This window comes from Callorhinus ursinus, unplaced genomic scaffold, assembly GCF_003265705.2.
Source record: "Callorhinus ursinus isolate GAN/ISIS: 27379988/994484 unplaced genomic scaffold, GSC_fseal_2.0 scaffold18, whole genome shotgun sequence".
Lineage (NCBI taxonomy): Eukaryota > Metazoa > Chordata > Mammalia > Carnivora > Otariidae > Callorhinus > Callorhinus ursinus.
The window spans coordinates 3,525,297-3,547,277 of record NW_027397080.1 but is presented as its reverse complement, the minus strand read 5'-3'; the positions used below and the strand labels follow the sequence as shown (position 1 = coordinate 3,547,277).

At 44.6% G+C, this 21,981-nt stretch overlaps 1 protein-coding gene across 5 annotated transcripts; it reads left to right on the top strand.

Moving 5' to 3' along the window:
* Nucleotides 1-1,596: 1,596 nt before the first annotated feature.
* Nucleotides 1,597-21,553, top strand: ERMAP (erythroblast membrane associated protein (Scianna blood group)). Of its 5 annotated transcripts, none has more exons than XM_073902775.1 (13): nt 1,597-1,804; nt 9,334-9,556; nt 9,729-9,818; nt 10,049-10,387; nt 10,655-10,933; nt 12,401-12,517; nt 13,059-13,091; nt 14,079-14,111; nt 15,877-15,897; nt 16,686-16,706; nt 16,804-16,830; nt 16,923-16,949; nt 19,046-21,553. In XM_073902775.1, the coding sequence occupies exons 3-13, from the start codon at nt 9,740-9,742 to the stop codon at nt 19,768-19,770; spliced, it is 1,701 nt and encodes a 566-aa protein (XP_073758876.1). In that variant the 5' UTR covers nt 1,597-1,804; nt 9,334-9,556; nt 9,729-9,739; the 3' UTR covers nt 19,771-21,553. The 5 variants fall into 5 exon arrangements, with proteins under 5 accessions (XP_073758876.1, XP_025712892.1, XP_025712895.1 ...); XM_025857107.2 differs by having other exon boundaries at nt 9,334-9,572; XM_025857110.2 differs by lacking the exon at nt 9,334-9,556.
* Nucleotides 21,554-21,981: the final 428 nt, after the last annotated feature.

Genomic DNA, 21,981 nt, shown 5'->3' with positions numbered 1-21,981 from the left:
CGAACTTCTTATACTCTGTTACAGTTAAACCCACTGGTTTATCTTGCATATTGAATAGATCTTTTACCTTTGCGTGATTTTTGTCAAGACATGCATTAGCCATTTGGAAGTTATTGGTTCACAGAGTTATGCAGCTCTTTCAAATGTTGACACATTTCATTACACAACATCAAAAAACCACTAATCATTAATGTCACTGCCAGTCTCATGAGAACAATCTTTTTTTATTGGGAAGCTCTCAAGCCCACAGGAACAGATGAAATGTCAACACAGCGAAAAAATAAATAACAGCCTAGTAGTATTATGGACATAAGAATACTGGGGGACCTTATGAAAGGATCTCAGCGGCTCCCGGAGTTCATGGACCCCAGAGACCCCACACATGGCCGTCCTAAAGAAACTCTTGGGCACGTGAACCAGGAAAGAATGTTCCTAGCAGCACTGTTTGTAAAAGCCACATTTTTATCAATGAGGGAATGGGCGAAATGTTGGTATATTCATACACTGTCTACCACACAGTGAGGAATGAATGTACCAGAGCTCTGTGAATCCATCTGGATGAATTTCAATATCTTAATCTGTACTCCAACAAAAAGCAGAGTGTGAACTGAGTCCTTCAGTGCAAGTGCTTACTTGAGAGGTGATCCCAGGAATCAGAAATGGTGAGTGAGAAGAAAAGGAAGAAAAATCACTAAAATGTGCATTATTGAACTACTGATGTCTATGGGTTACTGAGCTCGTTCCCTCTGGGAACTCTCTGAGGTATTGTGTAGAGTACAGCTCAGAACTGTCCCTCCAAAGCTGTGAGGCAGGAGCATTTTCCACTGACGCCTGTCACTGCCCAGTTGGTCCCCTGGGCTATTCAGGTTCCTAAACTCCTGGGCTGCATACAGGTTGAACAGCCTTCCCAGCCTTCATAGATTCAGATAAACAAAGAGACACTGTGGCTTTTGAGGTGGCTTCCTGGCAGCTTGCCTGCAAGTTTCAGCTACCCTAGAATCGGGCAAAGATTGGGGGGATGCTGAGGGTGTATGGTGTGGGCCACCACAGGTGTCTGCTAGACTCAGAAACTAAGGTTGAGTGAAAAAAGGAAATCACAGGGAATTATGTACAATGTGCTCCATTTGTATAAAGTTCAAAAATACATAATGTGTTGTTAGGGATACAATTAGGGATATTATGAATATAGAGTTATGGATATTATGAAAGCAGGACAGGCAGGAAAGGGTTTACATGTTGGGAGACAGTAAGCAAGTCCGTTTTTCAGAAAGCACACGTCAGGGTGCAGCTGGAGATAAAGGTAGTGGGTTAAAGAAGGCAGCTAATTGGTGGGTGTCTTTGAAACCAAACTTCAATTTTACTCTAATATGGGAAGTAAAGGGGAGCAAGCTTGTCAGAAAGAGTGTGATAGGATTGAAATATCTTGAAGGGAACCACTACCTACGCAGTTAGCTTGGGAGGGAAAGGGGGCAAAGGTCCCTTACACCGGGTAGCACTGGGGGGGCTTCCCTCGCTTTTAGGGAGCCTCCTCTTTGCTCTGTTCCTTTATCAGGAGCAGACAGGCAGGGTGTGGCTTGTTGGTGTGTAGGAGACAGCTAGAGAGAAGTGTGTGGGACAGGGGGAGCCCCTGGCTTCGGGCTTCTTCGGGCTTCCAATAAAAATGTGAATTCTTGCCAGGCTCACCTCCGTAGCCTTCCTGATTTTCCTTCCTGATGCCTCATCTCCCTGAATGGACGGAGGGAGCGTTCCCAGCTTGGAGAGTCCAGCTCTGCTGGTGAGGAACAAAGGGCCCTCGATTCCAAAGGTGGTAAGTCCTTCTCCCTCTCTCTTCTCTTCATTCTTTTTAGTCCTCCAGCTTTCTCAAGATCCTCAAGTTCGTTGGAGAAACCATCCCCTTTGTCGTCACTCACATTTTAGAGGACGAAATGGGGGAAGGAGCAATGAGCACAAAAGGATGAGTGACAAGGGGGCTGGATAGGTTTTGACGAAAGACTCTCATTGAAGTATTATTGTTATCATTATTAATTATTACAGGTATCATCTATTTAGCCCTTATTATTAGCCAGGTCCTGTGCTGTGTGCATTTAGACGGATCATTTGTAGATTTTCAGGGTCTTCTTAGCCTGCTTGATGTTGTCAAGGGAACTTCCATTGTGTGTTAAAAGTTTTGAAATTAAACTCTTTAAAACCTAAATGTAAATGAGTGCCTGGGGACAAGATGTTTCCAACATGTATAGTGGAAAAAAATTGTTACTGTATGAATAATTTTGCAAACCATTAAAGAGACAAATGCCCACATAAAAAAAATGGACAAAGTATTTAGACAGGTAATTGACAAAGTCCAAATAACAAATAAGTAATCAAAAAAAATAACTTAAAATAAAACACCATTAATTCTTTTAAAAGAGATGCCATTTTGTTACTCATTAAAATGACAAAGATTTTTTAAAAACATAAAACCCTGTGACAGCAAGGTTGTGAGAAATAAGCAATTTCCTAACTTCGATAAATTAATCTGACCTTTCTAGAAGGCAATTTGGCAGCGCACATTAAAAGTCTCTCTATTTTGGGGCACCTGGGTGGCTCAGTTGGTTAAGCAGCTGCCTTCGGCTCAGGTCATAATCCCAGGGTCCTGGGATCGAGCCCCGCATCGGGCTCCCTGCTCAGCGGGGAGCCTGCTTCTCCCTCTCTCTCTGCCTGCCTCTCTGCCTACTTGTGCTCTCTATCTCTCTGCCAAATAAATAAAATCTTTAAAAAAAATAAAAATAAAAATAAAAGTCTCTCTATTTTAAAGATGGGAAACCCAAAGCCTAAGAGTTTAAGGGACTTGCTTAAAGTTACAGAGTTAATAGTTAGTTAGGGACTAAACCAAGATTAGGGCTAAGACTTCTAACTCTGGCCCTCAATGCATTACCAACTGTAGTAATGCTTATAATAGCAATGTGTCAGAAAACCTAAATATCCTACAGTATAGAATTATTTTAAAAATCCTCTGATATCCATGATGGAACACTTTAGTCATTAAAAGAATATTTGATGGTATGGGGAAATGTACATAATGTAGTGCTTAGGGAAAATGTCAGGTATCAACAGTACATACAGTGTGGTCCAATTTTTTAAAAAAGTTACACACATGCACTGAAAAAATATTTGAAGAAACATGTCTCTGGGTGGAGGGATTACAAATGATTTAAACATTTTTAGCCATTTTTTGGGGTAATTTCCAGATTTTCTACAATAAGTAGGAGAGAGAAAGCAATGCATTTTATTTAGTAAAAACTTTCTTAAAAAAAGATTTTATTTATTTATTTGAGAGACAGAGAGAGAGCACAAGCAAGGGGAGTGGCAGGCGGAGGCAGAGAGAAGCAGGCTCCCCACTGAGCAGGGAGCCCTGTGTGGGGTTCGATCCCAGGACCCCAGGATCATGACCTGAGCTGAAGCCAGATGCTTAACAGCATGAGCCACCCAGACTCCCCCCCAAAAACTTTTTTTTAAATGGCTGAAATGTTCTTTTCAGATGAGATTATGAATGAAATTCACATCTTTAATAAAAAAGCTAAGATCTTACATCACACTAGTCACACTCTACCCAACAAAAGAATACACATTTTTTAAAAAAGACGCGTGAAACATTTACCAAAATAGACCATATGCTAGCACATGAAACAAGTCAGTAAGTTTAAAAGGATTCAAATTGTACAGTGTATGTTTTTTGCCCATGATGGAATTAAATTCAAAATTAATAACAGAGGGGCACCTGGGTAGCTCAGCTGGTTGAGCGCCCAACTCTTGGTTTCAACTCAGGTCATGATCTCATGGGTTGTGGGATTGAGCCCCGGGTCTGGCTCCGTGCTCAGTGGGAAGTCTGCTTGAAGATTCTCTCCCCGACCCCCGCCCCTGCTCACCTTTCTTGTCATGTACGTGCTCTCTCTCTCTCTCTCTCTCTCAAATAAATAATCCCTAAGAACAAGAAATTAATAACAGAAAGGCATCTTGAAAGTTCCCAAATATTTAGAAACGAGATAACACACTCTGAATAACCCATAGGTCAAAGAAGAAATCAAAAGGGAAATTAGAAAGTATTTTGGTGAACATAATGAAAATAAAAACCACCACATATCAAAATTTGTGGGATGTCACTAAAGCAAAAGCTAGGGAGAAATTTATAGTACTACATGACTATATTAGAAAAGATCTCAAATCAATGACCTAAGCAACAAGAAAAAGATAAACCCAAAGGAAGCAGAAGAAAGGAAGTAATAACAATCCTGAGCAGAAACTGATATAGTAGAAACCAGAGAAACATTAGAGAAAATCAATGAAATCAAGAGCTGGTTCTTTGAGAAGATCAATAAAAATGATAAAGCTCTAGCCAGACTATTCAAGAAAAAAGAGACACAAATTACCAATGTCAGGAATGAGAGAGGTGACATCACTACATTAATTAATTAATGAAGCAGATTTTTTTTTAAGATTTTATTTATTTATTTGACAGAGAGAGAGAGACAGCAAGAGAGGGAACACAAGCAGGGGGAGTGGGAGAGGGAGAAGCAGGCTTCCCACTGAGCAGGGAGCCTGATGCCGGGCTTGATCCCAGGACCCGATGCCGGGCTTGATCCCAGGACCCTGGGATCATGACCTGAGCTGAAGTCAGACGCTTAACGACTGAGCCACCCAGGTGCCCCAGATGAAGCAAATTCTTGAAAGACCCAAACTACCAAACTCTCTCAAGAAGGAGTGGATAATCTGAGTTACCCTATGTTTATTAAAGACATTGAATGTGTAGTTACAAACCTTCTCATAAAAAACACTCCAGGCTCAGATGGCTTCAGGAGTGATTTCCATCAAACATTTGAGGAAGAAATAATATCAGTGCTGCATAAACTCTTTTAGAAAATTGAAGAGCAGAGAATACTTCTCATCTTATTCTATGTCAACAGCATTACTCTTAATTACCAAAATCAGAGAAAGGTATTACAAGAGAAATACTGACCCTATCTTTCATGATCTAGAGGTGAAAATTCTTAGCATTTTAAAAAATTTTATCCAAAGATATAGAAAAAGGATACTACATCATGATTGACTGGGGTTCATCCCCAGAATACAAGGTTGTTTAATATTTAAAAAATCAACCAATGTATTTACTATGTTAAACAAACTAAAAATTAAAAGTTATCTGATCAGCACAATAGATACAAAAATGTCATTTGACAAAATTTAACATCCATTCCTGATAAAAACTCTCAGTAAACTAGGAATGGAAGGGAATTTGCTTGATTTAATACAGGGCATCTATGAAAAGCTTGTATTACACCCAATGGTGAAGAAGGAATGTTTTCTGCTAGTATCAGGAACAAGGCAAGGAACCATGCAATAAGGCAAGATAAGGAAATAAAGACCTCCAGATTACGGAGGAAGAAGTAAGACTTTCTTTATTCACAGATGATGTGATCACCTATGTAGAAAGTCCTATGGAAGCTACGGAAAAACTCCTAGAACTAACAAGTGAATTTAGCAAGATCATGGATATAAAACCAATATACAAAAATCAACCATGTTTTTATATGCTAGTAAGGAAAAATCAGAAATTAAAATTAATAACAATACCATTTACAATAGCATCAAATATTAAATATTTAGGAATGAAGCTGACAAAAGATATGTAAGATTTATACACTGAGAACTATAAGATACTGCTAAGAGAAATGAAAGAAGATGAGAATAAGTGGGGAGATAAGCCATACTCATTGGCCAAAACACTCCATGTTGTTAAGATATCAATGGTCCTCGAATTGTGTATGTATATTGAACTTTAGGAAGTGAAATCATATTTTATATTTATTACGAGGACTTTCTTCATAAAGGAATTCCATGATAATCACTCTGAAAAGTGAGGAAGTCATTTGCCCCTTTTGTATCTCATGCTGCAGGTGTATGCCTTCATTCATTCCTTCATCTATTTATCCACGTTTTACATTCTACTTACTTCCAGAAAGGATCCTGTCAGTTTGCTTGCATAATACCCTGGTGTGTGCATGATTGCCTTTCTTATTCCAAGTGTAAAATAAGGAAAGTAATTTCTACTTTTCAGGGTTATTGTCAAGACCAAAGATAATATATGTAGAGTACCTATAGGTATAGGAAACGGGAGCTACTGTTAATATAGAACAATATTAGCAATTCAAAAACATATTTATGATTTAGTGTTAATTCAATCCTACATTAATATAATGTTGATTATTATAATATCGATATATGTTAACTGAGAACTTGTTAATTTTCCATTCCAAGCTCTGAGAATAGGGCTGGCTGAGCAGCTATGGCTGCAGCTTCTGGCTGTGGACGCCGGGGGGGGGGGGGGGGGGGGGGGGGGGGGGGGTGGGCGGGGCACTTCCAGCTGGGCTTCTTTGCCTTCCTGGGCTGTCTGTGCCTTTGCTCAAAGTTTACTCTGTTTCTCCTCCTTCTCCTTGCTTCCTGGTCATCTTCCTCCTCTGTCTTTTAATATTCACTGTGTTTGTTTTGTGATCATCAGAGTTATAGGTATTCAAGGTAGAAAATTTGGAAAATATAGAGGAAATAAGGTCACCTTTAATCCTCACTGCCACCCCCCAGAAGTAGTCATTTTTTAGTATCTACATTCTTGCCTTTTTTTCCTAAGCACCTTCTCCCTAAATGGTATCATACTATGCATGTTGTATTTAAAGTTATTGGTTTGGATTATAGTAAAAATTTCCCGGGGCTATTAAAGATTGTTCTATGGCATGATTATGAAATGCTGCATAGTATTTCATTGCAAGAATGTATCATAAATAGTTCACTATTTTCATTTTAAAGGACTTTTGGGTTTCTTTCAGTTTTTCCTTTTCAAAAATAACTTTGTGATGAGCATGCTCACCAGTTAAATCCTTATGCACATCCTTACTGATTCCTATAGGATTCTTTTCTGGAAGTAAAATTACTGGGTTAAAATTTTGCATATTTACACATCATTTGATACTTATGGCTAAATTATCTTTGTGACAGTTGTTTTGCAATGAACAAGAGAGTTGGCTTGCCCACATGTGTGATAATTCTGGGGATTTTTTTTTTAATATTAGATAATTTGAAAGGAAGACAAAACATATCTAACTGTGGTCTTAATTTGCATTTCTCTTTTTGACTAGAGTGTGAATGTCCTACTGATGTCATCCTCCCCGGGGTTAGTCTGCTCCTACAGCTGCTTTCTGTTCATCAGTAACTTGGTAATGTGCTTCAGGGAGACTCCCCTCCTCAAGCCACCTCAGCTGCCCTCTTACAGAGTGAACAGTATGCTGGAAGGACTTCATTTGCTTTTTTATTTTTAGAATCTGGTGCAAATGATTTCACATGTATTTTCTGTGAATCCTTACTATAGCCCTAGCTATGAGATAGGTACTATTATTAGCTTCCTTTCAGGTGTAAATTGAGAGGAGACTTGGAAAAACTAACTAACTAACTAACTAACTAACTAACCTGTCTAAGGTCACACAGCCAGGTAATGGCAAAGCCAGGGCTGGAACCCAAGCTGACTCTAGAGCCCATCCTCTTAATCACTTAATAATCTATCTGAATCTCAGAAGATGGGGCTGTGGGGGTCTCCTCTTACTTGACTTCAAGCAGCCTTGATTCAGCGTGGAGCTCTGTGTCACTCTGGGCACGTCTATTCAAGGGGTGTTACAAAAGCACCTTCTATTTGAGGGTTTTAGGGATTGGAGTAACTCCTGGGGATCCCAGGCCCTACTTATTTCCACTTTGGATGATAATTTTTTTTTTAAGATTTCAATTACTTATTTGAGAGAGAGACAGAGAGCATGAGTAGGGGAGGAGAGGGAGAAGCAGGCTTCCCGCGGAGCAGGGAGCCCGATGCGGGGTTCGATCCCAGGACCCTGGGATCATGACCTGAGCCGAAGGCAGCCGCTTAACCAACTCAGCCACCCAGATGCCCCACCTTGGATGATAATTGATAAGGCAGAGAGATTTTCTCCCTTACCGAACTTCTCTTGTTCAATTTTCCAGTAGCTGGTAACCTGTGGGAAAATGGGTGGGGTAGAGGAAAAAAAAAAAGTCCTAACTGTAATCCTAATCACACTGTGTCCTGATCTTGTGTTGCCAATTGCAACCCCAGGGGATTAGAGATGGATGTTACATGCATCATGATTGAAAAACAAAAGCAAAACAAAAACAACCCTAAAGCAGTGTGCTGTTTGCCATGAAAGAAACAGAAATGGAAATTTGTTCAAAGTTTAAGTCCAGTTTCCCAACCTCCCTTTGACGGCCCCACCCCACCAAGTCCTGTTTTGCCCTATTCCAAGAGCTTCAGGGGCCTGGCCTGATGACTTCTACAAAAAACCCTCCTCTTTGAAAAGGATTTGAAATCTTGGGGAGAATTCAAGAGACATTATGTCTTCCGGGAGTTTTTTGTTTGTTTTTTTAGAGAGCGAGAGCACGACTGGGGCTAGGGGGACAGACAGAGGGAGAGGAAGAGGGAGAGAGAGAATCTCAAGCAGGCTCCATGCCCAGTGAGGGGCTCGGCGAGGGGCTCGATCTCACAACCGTGAGATCATGACCTGAGCTGAAACCAAGAGTCTGATGCTTAACCGACTGTGCCATCCAGCTGCCCCACTTCCTCCAGTGTTTTTACATTTAAACTTCAACCCCAGTTGTGGCATGAAAGATTTGTTTCTTTTTTTTTTTTTTAGATTTTTTTTTTTTTAGAGAGAGAGAGAGAGAGAGAGTACAAGCAGGGGGAGCGGCAGGCAGAGGGAGAAGCAGGCTCCCCACCGAGCAGGGAGCCCGATGCGGGACTTGGTTCCAGGACCCTGGGATCATGACCTGAGCCGAAGGTAGATGCTCAACCAACTGAGCCATCCAGGTGTCCCAAAAGATTTGTTTCCTACTAAAGGGATTTCTGGCAGTAGCAAGCAGGTGGGGAGAGAATTTTCTAGTAGGGAATCCTTTGGGGTGTGCTTGTGGTTCATGCGCTAGGTGATTTAGTAATACCGACTATAGCACATTTATTGAGCACTTGTTCTGCGAGGCATTTGTGGCAAGAGCTTTCCATGCATTGTCTCCTTGAACCTGGGAAAAAGTTTCCACCTTTATAGATTAAGCACTGGAGGCCCACAGATATTAAGCAATGTTCCCAGGGCCACGGAGCTAGTACGTGAGTGGAGCCGAGACTTGAATCCACTGTGGGTGGAAGATGGGCTAGCAACAGGCCCTTTCCAGGGCTGGCTTGGGACACTAAATGCTAAAAGAAGCCAGTATTCTGGTGTGCACCTGTTTAGTCCTGGGTGCAAGTTCTTGTTCCTGCAGACGGAAGCCCTAAGCCTTCCAAATCACACTCAGTGCCTCACCCTCCGTGTCACCATGGTCCTCACTCATGGCATTTGTAGACACCCCTGACACCAGCCTCCACGTTGAGAACTTCCCTCCTTCAATCCTCACAATAATCCTGCCAGGAGGCACAGTCATTATACTCATTTTGAAGACAGAGAAACAGAGTCTCAGTCACAAGGTTACCCAGAGAAGTTAAGTTGTAAGTTGACACGGAGGTAAGTAGCAGAGCTGGGATTCCAACCCTGGGCTGTGTGATTGCAGAGCGCTTGCTGAGCAGCCTGCATCTGCACCCCACCTCCTTACATTGTCCGCTCGCCCACATCAAGCTCACCAGCCCCTTCTGGTGTCTCCTTGCATCTGTCCTTGCATAGTTCGAAGGGAGATGGCAAGTTCCTCTGGCTCCTGGCTCTCTGGCTGCCTCGTGGCACTCGTGTTCCTCCGGCTGCCGGCGCCCTTGTCAGGTAGGAGTTGGTGAACCTCTTTCCCTGCCTGGGAAGTCGGCTGGAGGAGTCCCAAGAACAAGAGGGCCTTATTTTTTGCGCGCATTCTGTTCTCCACCCCACGCCCAGTCCTTTCCAATGCCCTCCCCAGGCCCTGCCCTTCGCCAAGACATCCCTTTCATCCGCCGCCCAGCTCCTGTTCTCCCGTCCCTCCCAGACGCCCTTGTCCCTTTTCTGTCCACACCGCACAGGGGACGCCGACGACTACCACCTGGCCCCGCTAGGGGGCACAGCCCAGCTGCTCTGCCCGCTCGCCCTGTGGCCGGTCACCGTGCCCGCCGTGGTGACGTGGCTGCGGTCCCCGAGCCCGGACCGCTCCCAGGTCGTGCACGTGTTCCGGGACGGGAGGGACCGGGAGGAAGGCGTGATGCCGGAATACAAGGGGCGGACGGCGCTGCTGAGGGACCCCCGAGAGGGGAGCGTGTCCCTGGAGATCCGCCACGTCCGGCTGGAGGACCGAGGGCTGTACCAATGCGAGGTCCAGATCGGAAACCTGACTCGAAACGGCACCGTGACCCTGCAGGTGGCAGGTTAGTCATTTTCAAAGGGGGGACAGAGGTGCCCCCAAGACCTGAATCGTGGGATGCAGTTACCCTAGAGGCAGATTTGTGAAGGTGTGAGGATGAAGCTAGAGACTCTCTCACCGGGTTGGGAGGAGCACGGGGGTGGGGAGAGGGCAGGCACGCGAGTGCCATGAACAGACCCGCCACCTGGGGGAGGCTGCGGGAGGGGGGCCGGGGCTCCCGCGGGGACCGTGCCCCCACTGCCAGGCGTCTCTGCTCCCTGTCCCCCTCCAGTTCTAGGCTCGGACCCTTACATCCACGTGAAAGGCTACAACGCTGGATGGATTCAGCTGGTGTGCAGGTCGGCGGGATGGTTTCCACAGCCTTTGGCCGAGTGGAGAGACCCTCAAGGCAGGGTGCTTCGACCCCTGTCGGATGCCCATGTCCTGGAAGCTGGGCTCTTCCGGATAGCGGTGTCCAGCAGAATCAGGGACAGCACGCTGGGGAATGTGTCCTGCACCGTCCACAATTTGGCCCTTGGCCAAGAGAAGACCACAGCCATGCTCATAGCAGGTAAAAGCCAGGGCAGTAAACGGGCTTGAAGCCCTTGGCAAAAACTCCTACCTTAACGGAAACTTTATAAAGAATTTTTAAATTCTAAAAGTAACACGTTTGTGGCAGCAAACTTGAAAAAATGATGAACGTTTTAAAGAAACCAAAAATGGCCTATTATGTCATAAATTAGAACCGCTGCTAACCTTTGGGGGCATTTCTTTCAAGACATTCTAGTATGTCTGTATCTCTGAGTGTGCATGTGTTTGCATATATGTATTCTGCTGGGTCTTTTTCCCTTCAGTTACAATGTCATGGGCATTTTCTGCCCATGCCCTTAAGTAGTCTTCTGCAACATGATTTTTAAGGGCTACCCAGTACTTCGTTGTGTGGTTATAGCATAATAAAATTAATCAAAGCCCTATTTCTGGACATCTGGATGGTTTCCCATTTTTCCTCCTATTATAACAAATGGTGCAGTGAACATCTTTGCACATATTTTGGGAAGTGATACTGATTATTTTCTTAGAATGCATTTCTGGAATTAGAATTAAGAGTTTCAAGGGGTGTGAATCTTTTAAAGACCCTTGAAACACGGAGCCATGGGGCAGAGCAGCGTGGTTTTGGAGCCAAGAAAAACAGACTGTGGCCGGGGGTCCCAGATAAGACGGGGTCATGACTTCTGTGAATCCCTTCTTTTTTCTCTGTCCCCCTCCCTTCCCTTACTACAGCCACTGCCCTCTCACCAAGTGCTAAGTGCTTTTCTTGCCTGACCTCTTTAAATCTCCCAACAACCCAACAGGACAGGGATTATATCCTCTCTATTTTATAGATGGTCACCCAGGCTTGGGGAGGCTCAGTCTCTTGCCCAGGGTCACACACCGTTGAGTGAAGTCTCGCATCCAGCTGAGACTCTTCCCACTGGTCACAGAGCTTCTTCTGCTCTTTTTTTTCTTCTTTCCTTTCTCCTTTCTTCTTGCCCAGGCTTTAGGTCTGCTGCTGTATGTAGCACCACAGAAATTGTTCTGCCCCTGCTGGTAGGGCTCAGGGCAAAGATGTCACTCACTGACTTGTTTCACAGCAGTGTGAGGACTTGATGGGGAGACAGGTGGGTGCTCATGAGAAGACTAGAGATGATCCCTGAGGAAGCCCCTCTTATCCTCCAAAGTCCCCAGATAATGGCTCCATATAGGGCAGGACAAGGTTGTGGTTCAAAAGTGGAGTTTCACCCGTTGTCTTCAGGCAGGACCATCAAAACCACTCCTAAGAAATGAATATCTCACTTTAAAGTCATCCCTGAGTCATCCAGGGTTGGAGTTGCTGAGAGAAGCAAAGACCCTCACCAGTCTTGGCTGGAGGTCTCTCCCTAGACCCGATAGAGACAGTTGGAATGTGCTTGAGCCATCTGCCATCTGAAGCAGAGTCCTTGGCATGGGAGAAGCTGTCGAATGTCTCTTTGAGGGTGGCCATTGGTCGTTTCTGTTTTAGCCCCGTCTCCAGGGAGGATCTCCTCCTCAGCAGTGGCTCTTGCTGTGATCCTGCCTGTCCTGGGGATTCTCATCATGGTGGGCATTTACCTCATCTGGAAGCAAAGAAGATCAAAAGGTAACTAATTGGTAAGGGAGCCCCGGCTGGTCAGAAGTGGGACAGGCTTCTCTAGGAAATGGCCGGGAGGAAGTAGACGTGGACATGAATTATCCATAGGTTGGAGACCCTGCAAAATGGCTGAGAGAGAACTAGTAGAGCCATGCTTGGGGACTCCCAATGCAGAGAGGGTCAGAGAAACTGCAGAAAACCCCTGGGCAGAGCTGTGAATCCTTATCTTTTGATAAATTAAAAAATAACTGATCATGCCAGCCTTCTAGTTAATGAAGAAACACAATTCTATCCATGAGATAAAACCCCATGAATACAGTTGAATTTCACAGGATCGCAGGGTTGCAAATGACCCTGAAAGTCACAGAATCCAATACTCCTTCCCCTATCTGATGGTTTGAAGACCCTCTAATCCTTTCAAAGAGTCGCACGCCCACAGTGACAAGGAGCAAAGTCCTACTCGGGCAGCTTGGGTCATCTTTGGACAACCCTGCCTGTTAGAAAAAGCCCTTCCTTAAACTGAGCTGCCATATCTCTCTCTGTCTTCTAGAGAAGCTTCTCTATGAACAGGTGATGGAGGTAGGTAAGTGTCCTGAGCTGGGTGGGGATGTTACTGTGTTTTGTTCGTTTTCTGCTCCCAGGGCCCACTAATCTAAATTGTATACCTGAACATCCCACTATCTGCTTTCCTTGCTGCCAGGGTGGTGGGGCATCTATACCTGTCTTTTCCAATTTTCACAGACTCTTGTCAGAGCTTGCCTTCCAGTATGTTCGGTGATTTTTGTATGTGAACTCACTGCTTGATCCTATTCTGTGGGAGTCTTGTAGATCTAACATGGGGGGAGCTTTTATTCATTCAACAAACAATTAGTAATTGTCTACTAAGTGCCCCAGACTATACTAGACGCTGGGTCACAATGGCGAGTAAAAGCAGACACAGTCTGTGCCTTCTTGGAGCTTTCAGTCTAGTCAGGGAAGCATACCTACGTGAATTAATTACACAACTAAATGTGCACAAAGGCCACGAGAGAAGCCCCAAGGGCCATAAAGGCCACAACCAGGAGGAAGCAACTGACCAAACTTGAGGGACAGGAGCGGAGTCCCCACAAGAAGTGATGTTTGATCTGGAAGACAGGCAGGCTTGGAGGAAGCGGGAACAGAAAAGCTTCCACAGCAGAAAGAACAATATGCAAAAGACACACAGTGCAGAAGTGAGGCGAAAGTTGACAGGGGATGAGGCTGTGGACTTAGCAGGGGTCAGGCCAGGGGAGGCCTTGTAGATCATGTGAAGGCTTTTGGTTTTTCTTCTCGGAGCAGTGGTAAAGCAGTGAACAGGGCAATCCTGACCAGAATTGTGCTTCAAGAAGCTCTCTCTGGCTGCGGTGTTGAGACGGGACCAGAGGGAAGAAGACAGGATGTGGGGGGCACCATTTCTGTCATCCAGATGAGAGATGGTGAGGGTCTGGGTCAGGGAGGTGGAGATAGGGAAGTTTAAGAGCGGGTTAACTCAGTAGGAGTTGGGGACTCTCAAAGTAATGGCACAGAATCTCATTTACTTTTCTTCCTCTAGAAAATCTTCTCTCAGACCACGCAAAAGAAAAAGGTAATTATATGTATAGAATAAAGAGTAGGGAACAAATAACAAAGAACATATTCTTTCTACTTCTACATGAATGCCGACAGTCTATCATACATACATTACACACACACACACACACACACGCACACACACACACACACATCTTCCACTAATATTATTAGAATTTACTTTACCATATCAAGGGGCTATAGGGTGGCCATAGTGAGGGGATGCCCTTGGTCAATATTCATAGGTCTGGATTGTCCTCAGCTCCCTTCATCAGCCTTTCCACCAATCACTTAAAAATACTATTTAAAAAGGTATAACACTCACAGGAACCAAAAAAATTTGGTCATATGGGGTGTATGAGCATCTCAAAAATCCATACAACTTTTGCATTGAGAGAGGGAGTATGATATGATGGGAGGATCACAGACTCTACAGAAAGTGACTGGATCAGTGACACCCGTCTGCCACTTACTGGCCTTGGACAAGGCACTTTACTGCTCTGAGCTTTGGTTACCCCATCTGTAAAATGGGGACAGTAAGACCCTTCACCTGATTATTTTCAGGATTAAAATAGACAACTTAAAAATTTCTTATTACAAAGCCTGATACCCCTTTCCCTTCCCATTTTTCATCTTCATTAATTGAGTATTTGCCCCGGGGCCACTGTGAGTAAAAGTTAGACACACCCAGGGTACTCCCAAAATGGGAGCTCTGCCCTTGGAAGGTCTTGCTGGGAAGACAAGTCCCTGGCTCAAAAATGGCTCCATCTGCACTGGTTTCCGCATCTCCTCTCCTCCAAGGTGGTGAAAGTGTGGGCGTGCACACCTCAGGGACGCTATGGCTATTCTGTCCAAGGGCGGAGGCACAGTGTGGTGTAGTGGGGCCGTCCTCTGACTGGGAGCCAGACAGACATGGGCTGGAATCCAGCCTCCCTGGCCACTTATTAGCTGGATGACCTGGGCAAATCTCCATGTCCCTCTGAGCCTCAGCCCACCACTCTAGAAAATGAGGATACTAATTATAGGCACCTCACATTGTTGAGGGGATTCGGTGCCCACCTCATTATAAGAACAGGACACAACAAATGGAGGCTATTAATAACGGGAATCATAAAAATAAACCATAAGTTCCTTAAGGACCATATCATATTCGGTTTCACTGCCCGAGCGTGCAATGCCTAACACATGCCCAGCCCTTAGCACAGGGCATGGCTGTGGACTCAGATGTATAACTTTAATTCTCTGGCAGGGCCAGCGCTAGGAGAAAATGTGGGCTGATGGCCTTTCTGGAAAAGCCACAAGTACAGTACTCCCCAGAAGCCTAAAGCTTATGTCCCCGAACCTGGGATCTCCAAATGTATCAGTCGGTCTGCAAGACTTCAGGAGAGTCACTGTCGAGAATAATAGAGCCATGTCCACGAGCTGATGCTAGGCCCTTAGCTAGTCTTACAGCATAGCTATTACTAACAGTAGGTTATTAAAGGGCAGCAAGACAAACACGCATGAGCACACAGTTAGAAACACACAGAAACACTCACAGGGACCACAGAAAAGGAGCCGGACAGAAAGGGAGGGCAGAGAAAGGAGAACCCAAAGTTCCAGGCAACTCGGGTCATCAGGAAAGTGGCACCAGCACCAGCAAGTTCTCCAGTCCAAACTTTGAGAGATGTGACTGGTTTTAGGGTCCGCAGGCTGGTCATCGCCCTTTCCACCAGGGGGGATGGAGTGATGAGCCTTCCTGTGTCCCGTCTATTCACTTGTGCCTTTTTCTGTTTTTTTAGGAAGGCTCCATAAAGCCCTCAGTAAGTTCCACTCCTCATCCGTGGCACAAACCTCCTTCTGCTGATGTCTTTGCTTTAGGATGAGTGTCTCGGTTTTACTTCTTGCAGCAGAAGAGGGCGGCAAGGGTACTTGACGTCATGGGGGTTGGAGATGTACTGGCTCTCAAAGTCCTCTCTTCTCAAATATTCCCTGTTCCTCTTTCCCATAGAGCTGTTATCTGGAAAGGCCTGACTAGGAAACCCTCACCTCCCATAGGTGAAGCCACCTGGGAGACCCTTTATATTCCCTAGGCGTGACATTCCCTTAGGAGGGATCCAAAGCATATGGATCCTCATTAAAGTGAATATGTGGAGCAGTGTTTCTCCACCACTTCACGTATGAGAACCTCTTGATAACCAAAAAAATCTTCAGACACGGATGACATGTCTATTTTATTTTACATTGAGAAAATATACCTAAGGAAATCAAATGGAAATTGGGTGATTGTTTTAAATGAACTTATACTTTATTCTTCTCCCACAACATCCTACAAATGTTTACATTGTCATGACCTATATGCAGAAGATGTGTCATTGACTCGGTCTGCTGGGACATTCTGGTGGACACAGGAATTGTTTGACCCTCTGCCATGTCACCAGAGAGCCCTGGTCCATGGCTGGGAGCCACTGCTGTTGCAAGCCCCATCATGGGGAAGCTCAGTGTATTGCTACTGAGGATTCGATGTGGGAATGTGGTTGGGATGGGACTGCAGTGCTCCGGGCACATAGAAGCCCTTGTTCTGATTGGTCCAACTGTTTTTATTCTTTAGAGAAACTCCGGAGTGAACTGAGTAAGTGTCCCATGCTCTTCTAACTCCCGTACCACCTGATCTCCTGTTGGGTCTGTATTTCCAGCAATAGCTCACCCCCTTCTTTCTTCTTGTATAGAGTTGAAAAGAGCTGCGGCGAACTCAGGTGAGGCACACTTTTCCCACACTTGGCCCCCATGCCCCAGGAGTTCTCCATTTTTCTATCTGTAATTCAAGCAACCTCTTTATGTCTTTCAGGCTGGAGGAGGGCGAGGCTGCACTTCGGTAAGTTACACCAGTCAGGTCATCCACAAGTTAGAGCCCATAGCTCTGGTCCTGTGGAATGCAGACTGTCATTTAAAGCTTTTTAAAATCAAATCTCTTTATCTGCTTATCAAATTAAAAAAAATCTTTGTGATTTTTGGGGTCACATTTAGATTTAGAAAGTCTCCCCTCTTAAAGAACACTGATAAATATACATGTTGATCTTCTTTTATTTATTTATTTTTTTATTTTATTATTTTTTAAGATTTTATTTATTTATTTGAGAGAGAGAGAATGAGAGATAGAGAGCACGAGAGGGAAGAGGGTCAGAGGGAGAAGCAGACTCCCTGCTGAGCAGGGAGCCTGATGTGGGACTCGATCTCGGGACTCCAGGATCATGGCCTGAGCTGAAGGCAGTCACCCAACCAACTGAGCCACCCAGGCGCCCAACATGTTGATCTTCTTATGGGTTCTCTATGATTTTTGAGATTTATCTTAAGTTTATTGGTTATTTGTGCATCATCTTTGTGACTTGTCTGCTCCTGTCCTGTCCTGGGTACTTTTTGATTTGTAAGGATTCTTTCTATATAAAGTATACTAGTTCTTTTCATATTTTTCACAACTTATTTTTCCAAGTTTTTTCATTTTCATTTTACTTTCCTTATGGTATTTTTTGAATGCATGAGTGTTTTGTTTTTATGTAGTCAAGTTTATTCGTCTTTTCCTGTGTAGTCTCTTCCATGCTTTCAAGTTTGGGAAGTCCTTCCTAACCCACAATTGGACCAATAGCCAGTGCTCCTATTTCTGTCTACACACTTGCCACATCCTTCTTCAAAAATCAGTTTTCTTGGGGGGGTGTTGACTGAGATTCTCAGAGAAGAGAATGGGTGAGGCCCATGCTCCCACAGTGCAAACTACAAAAAGCTTTCGTAGTTTTTATTCTAAACGATTTGCACATCTCTTTTCATTTTATTCCTAAGTAGTGGGCAGTTTTTTTGCTGTTATTTTAATGAGAACTGTTATTTTCACTGCTTTGCTTATCAGTTTTCTGGCTGCTCATCCCCCTTCTGTTCACATGGCTTCCTTCAGGCAGGCAGGTACAATAGAATTGATGAGTTGGCACTTGAGAGAACACCAGATCACCAACCAAGGTGCTCAGAAACCCTTCTGACACTCACGGTCTGGCTCACTCCCACCACCTGACTGAGTACAGATTTCACGGGTTCACTCTCCAAGAAGAGCCTGTTTTCTGTACGTAGGGAAGGGGGGAGACTCACTGTGACCCTCGTAATCCACAATTTTAAAGAAGAATCCTTCTCTCTATATTACCATTTAGAACTGATAATTATAAGCAGTGATTTTAACTACCAAGCATCACACACTCACTGTGTGAACTAGGCACCATCTCCTATATTAGCTCATCAAATTTGTACAAATTTATAAACATTTTTTTAAAGATTTTATTTATTTATTTGAGAGAGAGAGAGAATGAGAGAGAGAAAGCACTAGAGGGAAGAGGGTCAGAGGGAGAAGCAGACTCCCTGCTGAGCAGGAAACCCCATGCGGGACTCGATCCCGGGACTCCAGGATCATGACCTGAGCTGAAGGCAGTCACTTAACCAACTGAGCCACCCAGGCGCCCCAAAATTTATACACATTTGTACAAATGGGAACCCCTACTCCCATTTTACAGAGGAAGGAACTGAAGTTGGGAGATAAATAACAAGCCCAAGGTCACAAAACCAGCAAGTGGCAGAGCTGGGACTCACACATCCTAGCTGGCTACTGGGTCTAACATCAAAGCCTATGTTTATTATCATACATTAGATTCCCTGGGACCATTAAAGACAAAGGCAGTGTTTCCTAAGGATTAAGGCAGCTTCACAGACAGATGAAATACATTTTCCTCTTTCAACTTAATACACTGCCAGCAGATCTAGGAGACTGGAAGACAGTTTCTCTTTGGCTCCTGAACATATAGGGGAGGGGGAACCATGAGATCAAATAGGCCAATGACAGTGGTCACAGACCTAGGGATTATCTTTCTCTCCAAAGCTACCCAAAAATCCCCTAAGACCTTGCCTTTCCCAGCCTCACCTGTCAGTGACTCTCTGCAGTGGCAGTGACCCTGGACCCAGACACAGCACATCCCAAACTCATCCTGTCTGAGGACCGGCGATGTGTGAAGCTTGGAGACAGAAGGCAGCCTGTACCTGATGGTCCCCAGAGATTTGACTTTGTCGTCAGCGTCCTGGGCGCTGAGTACTTCACGATGGGCTGTCACTACTGGGAGGTGGACGTGGGAAACAAGACCAAATGGGCCCTGGGAGTGTGTAGTGAGTCCGTGAGCAGGAAGGGGAAGGTCACTGCCACGCCCGCCAATGGACACTGGCTTGTCCGCCAGAGTAGCGAGCAGGAGTATGAAGCTCTCACATCCCCGCAGACCACCCTGCGCCTCAAGGAGCCCCCACGGTGTGTGGGGATTTTCCTGGACTATGAAGCAGGCGTCATTTCCTTCTACAATGTGACCAGCAGATCCCACATCTTTACTTTCACCCACACTTTCTCTGGCCCCCTTCGCCCTTTCTTTGAGCCTTGCCTTCATGATGGAGGGAAAAATACAGCACCTCTAGTCATCTGCTCAGAACTCCAGAAATCAGAGCCACCAACTGGCCGCAAGTCAGAAGAAAAAGGCCATGCAAATGGAGACGTGGCCATGAACGTGGACCCTTCCTTACTCCCTCCTCAGGCACCGGAGCTTTTCCCACCTGGGGATATGATCCTGCCCTGGCCCACTGACCTTGCCCCAGCCCTACAGGGGCTCAAGGTTCCTTCTTTTTAGGGCTGTACCTCATTACCTGCTCCCCCGATGGTCCAGGACCCTGCCCTGGATTTCAGGCTGTTGGCCCAACACCTGATTCTGAAACATCCCATTGTCTTTCTCCAGTTCTAGACCTTGTGGTTTTGATTCAAACCACCTTTCACTCAGGGCTCAGTTCTAAACTCTGTCATCCTTCTGGGGACTTAAAACTCCCATTCCTCTGGAAGAATTCCTGAAAACCAAATGAAGGTTTGGTGATGATTAGGTTTAGGTGATGATGGTGAATGTGCGTCATCAAGATACAGGGGTTCTCTACTCGAGGAGCTATTTAGAGGAACTTCACCCTGCCTCATCCTGCCCTTGACCGTTTAGTCATGAAGTTATGGTGCCCAGTCCCTGACTTCTCTCTTGTTCCCTCCAGAATGGCTTTTTTCCTTCTCTCAGTGCAGACCAAAGCCAGCTTTTTAAAAGTAAACATGTTTTGGGTCACACGCTCTTCCTTCTTTCTTCTGGAATATGGGGTGGGGAAGCTGGAAGGGTAAAACACGCCATCCGTTTCTGTTTCCTTGATGCTTGTTTACAGTATAGTTTCCTGACATCCAGAGCTAGTATACACATTTTCAAAGCTAACTTACCTATTGATGCTAACTAGGTGCAGGGATTTTAAATGTGGTAGCCATAATCCTGAAAAGCCTCAAGAGCACAATCAGGGAGCTGGGAGGCACAGTTTCAAACACAGCAGCCCAGCTGTGCGTGGCCTTGGAAAGACAGCCACGGATGAATCTGTCTGTTACCCTGGCCTTTTCAAATTTCCTCCTGGGATTTAGAGAAGTCCAGCTAGAAAAGTGGCAGTTTTAACCACCAATGTAGAGGCCTTTTTCCCCCCAAGACCATTATCCTAGAAGACGTGACTAGTTGTCTAGCAAACAGCCTCTTAGGTGAGAGTATTGATTTCAAATAGGAAGTTGGTAGCTCCTGTGTGAGGTTAAAATAATGAACCTCATTTTTTGGCATGGATCGCAGAAAGAAGCCTACTCACTTTCAAGTCATTCCACATATGTGATCTGGCCTCTTTGTGGAAATACTGGCTGATCTCAGTTTGCAGATGAGTACACAGTTCTACCCAAAAGAAACTGGATCTTTCTGTCAGAAGTGCTCTCTGTTAGTGCTTGTAATAGTTAGGATCCTCCAGGGCAATATATATTTGTTATATTTATATGTATAAAGAGATTTATTATAAGGAATTGGCTCGCATGATTATGGAGGCTGGCACGTCCCTAGATCCACAGGGTTAGTCAGCAAGCTGGAGACGCAGGGGAACCAGTGGCGTAATTCCAGTTTGAAGGTTGACAAGCTTGAGACCCAGGAAGAATCAGTATTTCCATACGAGCCTGAAGGTAGGGAAAAAAGTCGATGTCCCAGGCTAAAGACCATCAGGCAGGAAGAATTCTCTCATACTAGGGGGAGGGTTGCTTTTTGGTTCTATTCAGGCCTTCAACTGATTGGATGGGGCCCACCCACATTAGGGAGCGCAATCTGCTTTACTCATTCTACCAATTTAAATGTTAATCTCATCCAAAAACACCCTTCACAGAAACAGTCAGAATAATGTTTAACCAAATGTCTGGGCACTCTGTAGCCTGGTCAAGTTGGTATCTAAATGTAATTATCACAATGCATGGGTGAAATTTTTGGTTTGCTTTTGTACAGTTCTTAAATAAAATTTGATATTTGTTGTTCGGCATGATGTTATTTTCATCATGAATGAGAAGTTGTGGGGAAGGGCTTTACACTGGTAATAGGAAAACACCTTATGGGATTGGTTTTTGAACAGCCTTGAATCCACCCAGGCAAGCTTTAACCACAGTTAGAAATAAAGCCACAGTTTTATTTCTGATCTGCCTTCTCAGTATTTTATTTATATCAATTTATAAGCAATAGTGTATGTGGGGGATTTATATTTTACTCATTCATACTCAGTTTCAAACATACTTTCCGGAATATCTTAATCTTAAAAACGGATTCCCATTGTTCACACTAGCTGCACGCAAGAGAATTTACCAGCAGGAAAGAGAACTGATATTTGCGGAAGCAGAAGCTTTACCTCATTTAATCCTTAAAACAATTCTGCTAGGGATTTTGTGGGGGAGGAAAATGGTGCTCCAAATGGTTGGGCGGTAGAACTGGGATTATAAATCTAGTTTATCTAGCTCTGAAGACAATATTCTTTGC

Bases quoted from the DNA above. Each gene is read 5' to 3' on its own strand.
- ERMAP (XM_025857110.2), top strand. From the start codon at position 9,740: ATGGCAAGTTCCTCTGGCTCCTGGCTCTCTGGCTGCCTCGTGGCACTC. The intron at 15,898-16,685 runs GTAAGTTCCACT...TTTATTCTTTAG, and splicing joins AAGGCTCCATAAAGCCCTCA to AGAAACTCCGGAGTGAACTG. The intron at 16,831-16,922 runs GTGAGGCACACT...TATGTCTTTCAG, and splicing joins AAGAGCTGCGGCGAACTCAG to GCTGGAGGAGGGCGAGGCTG.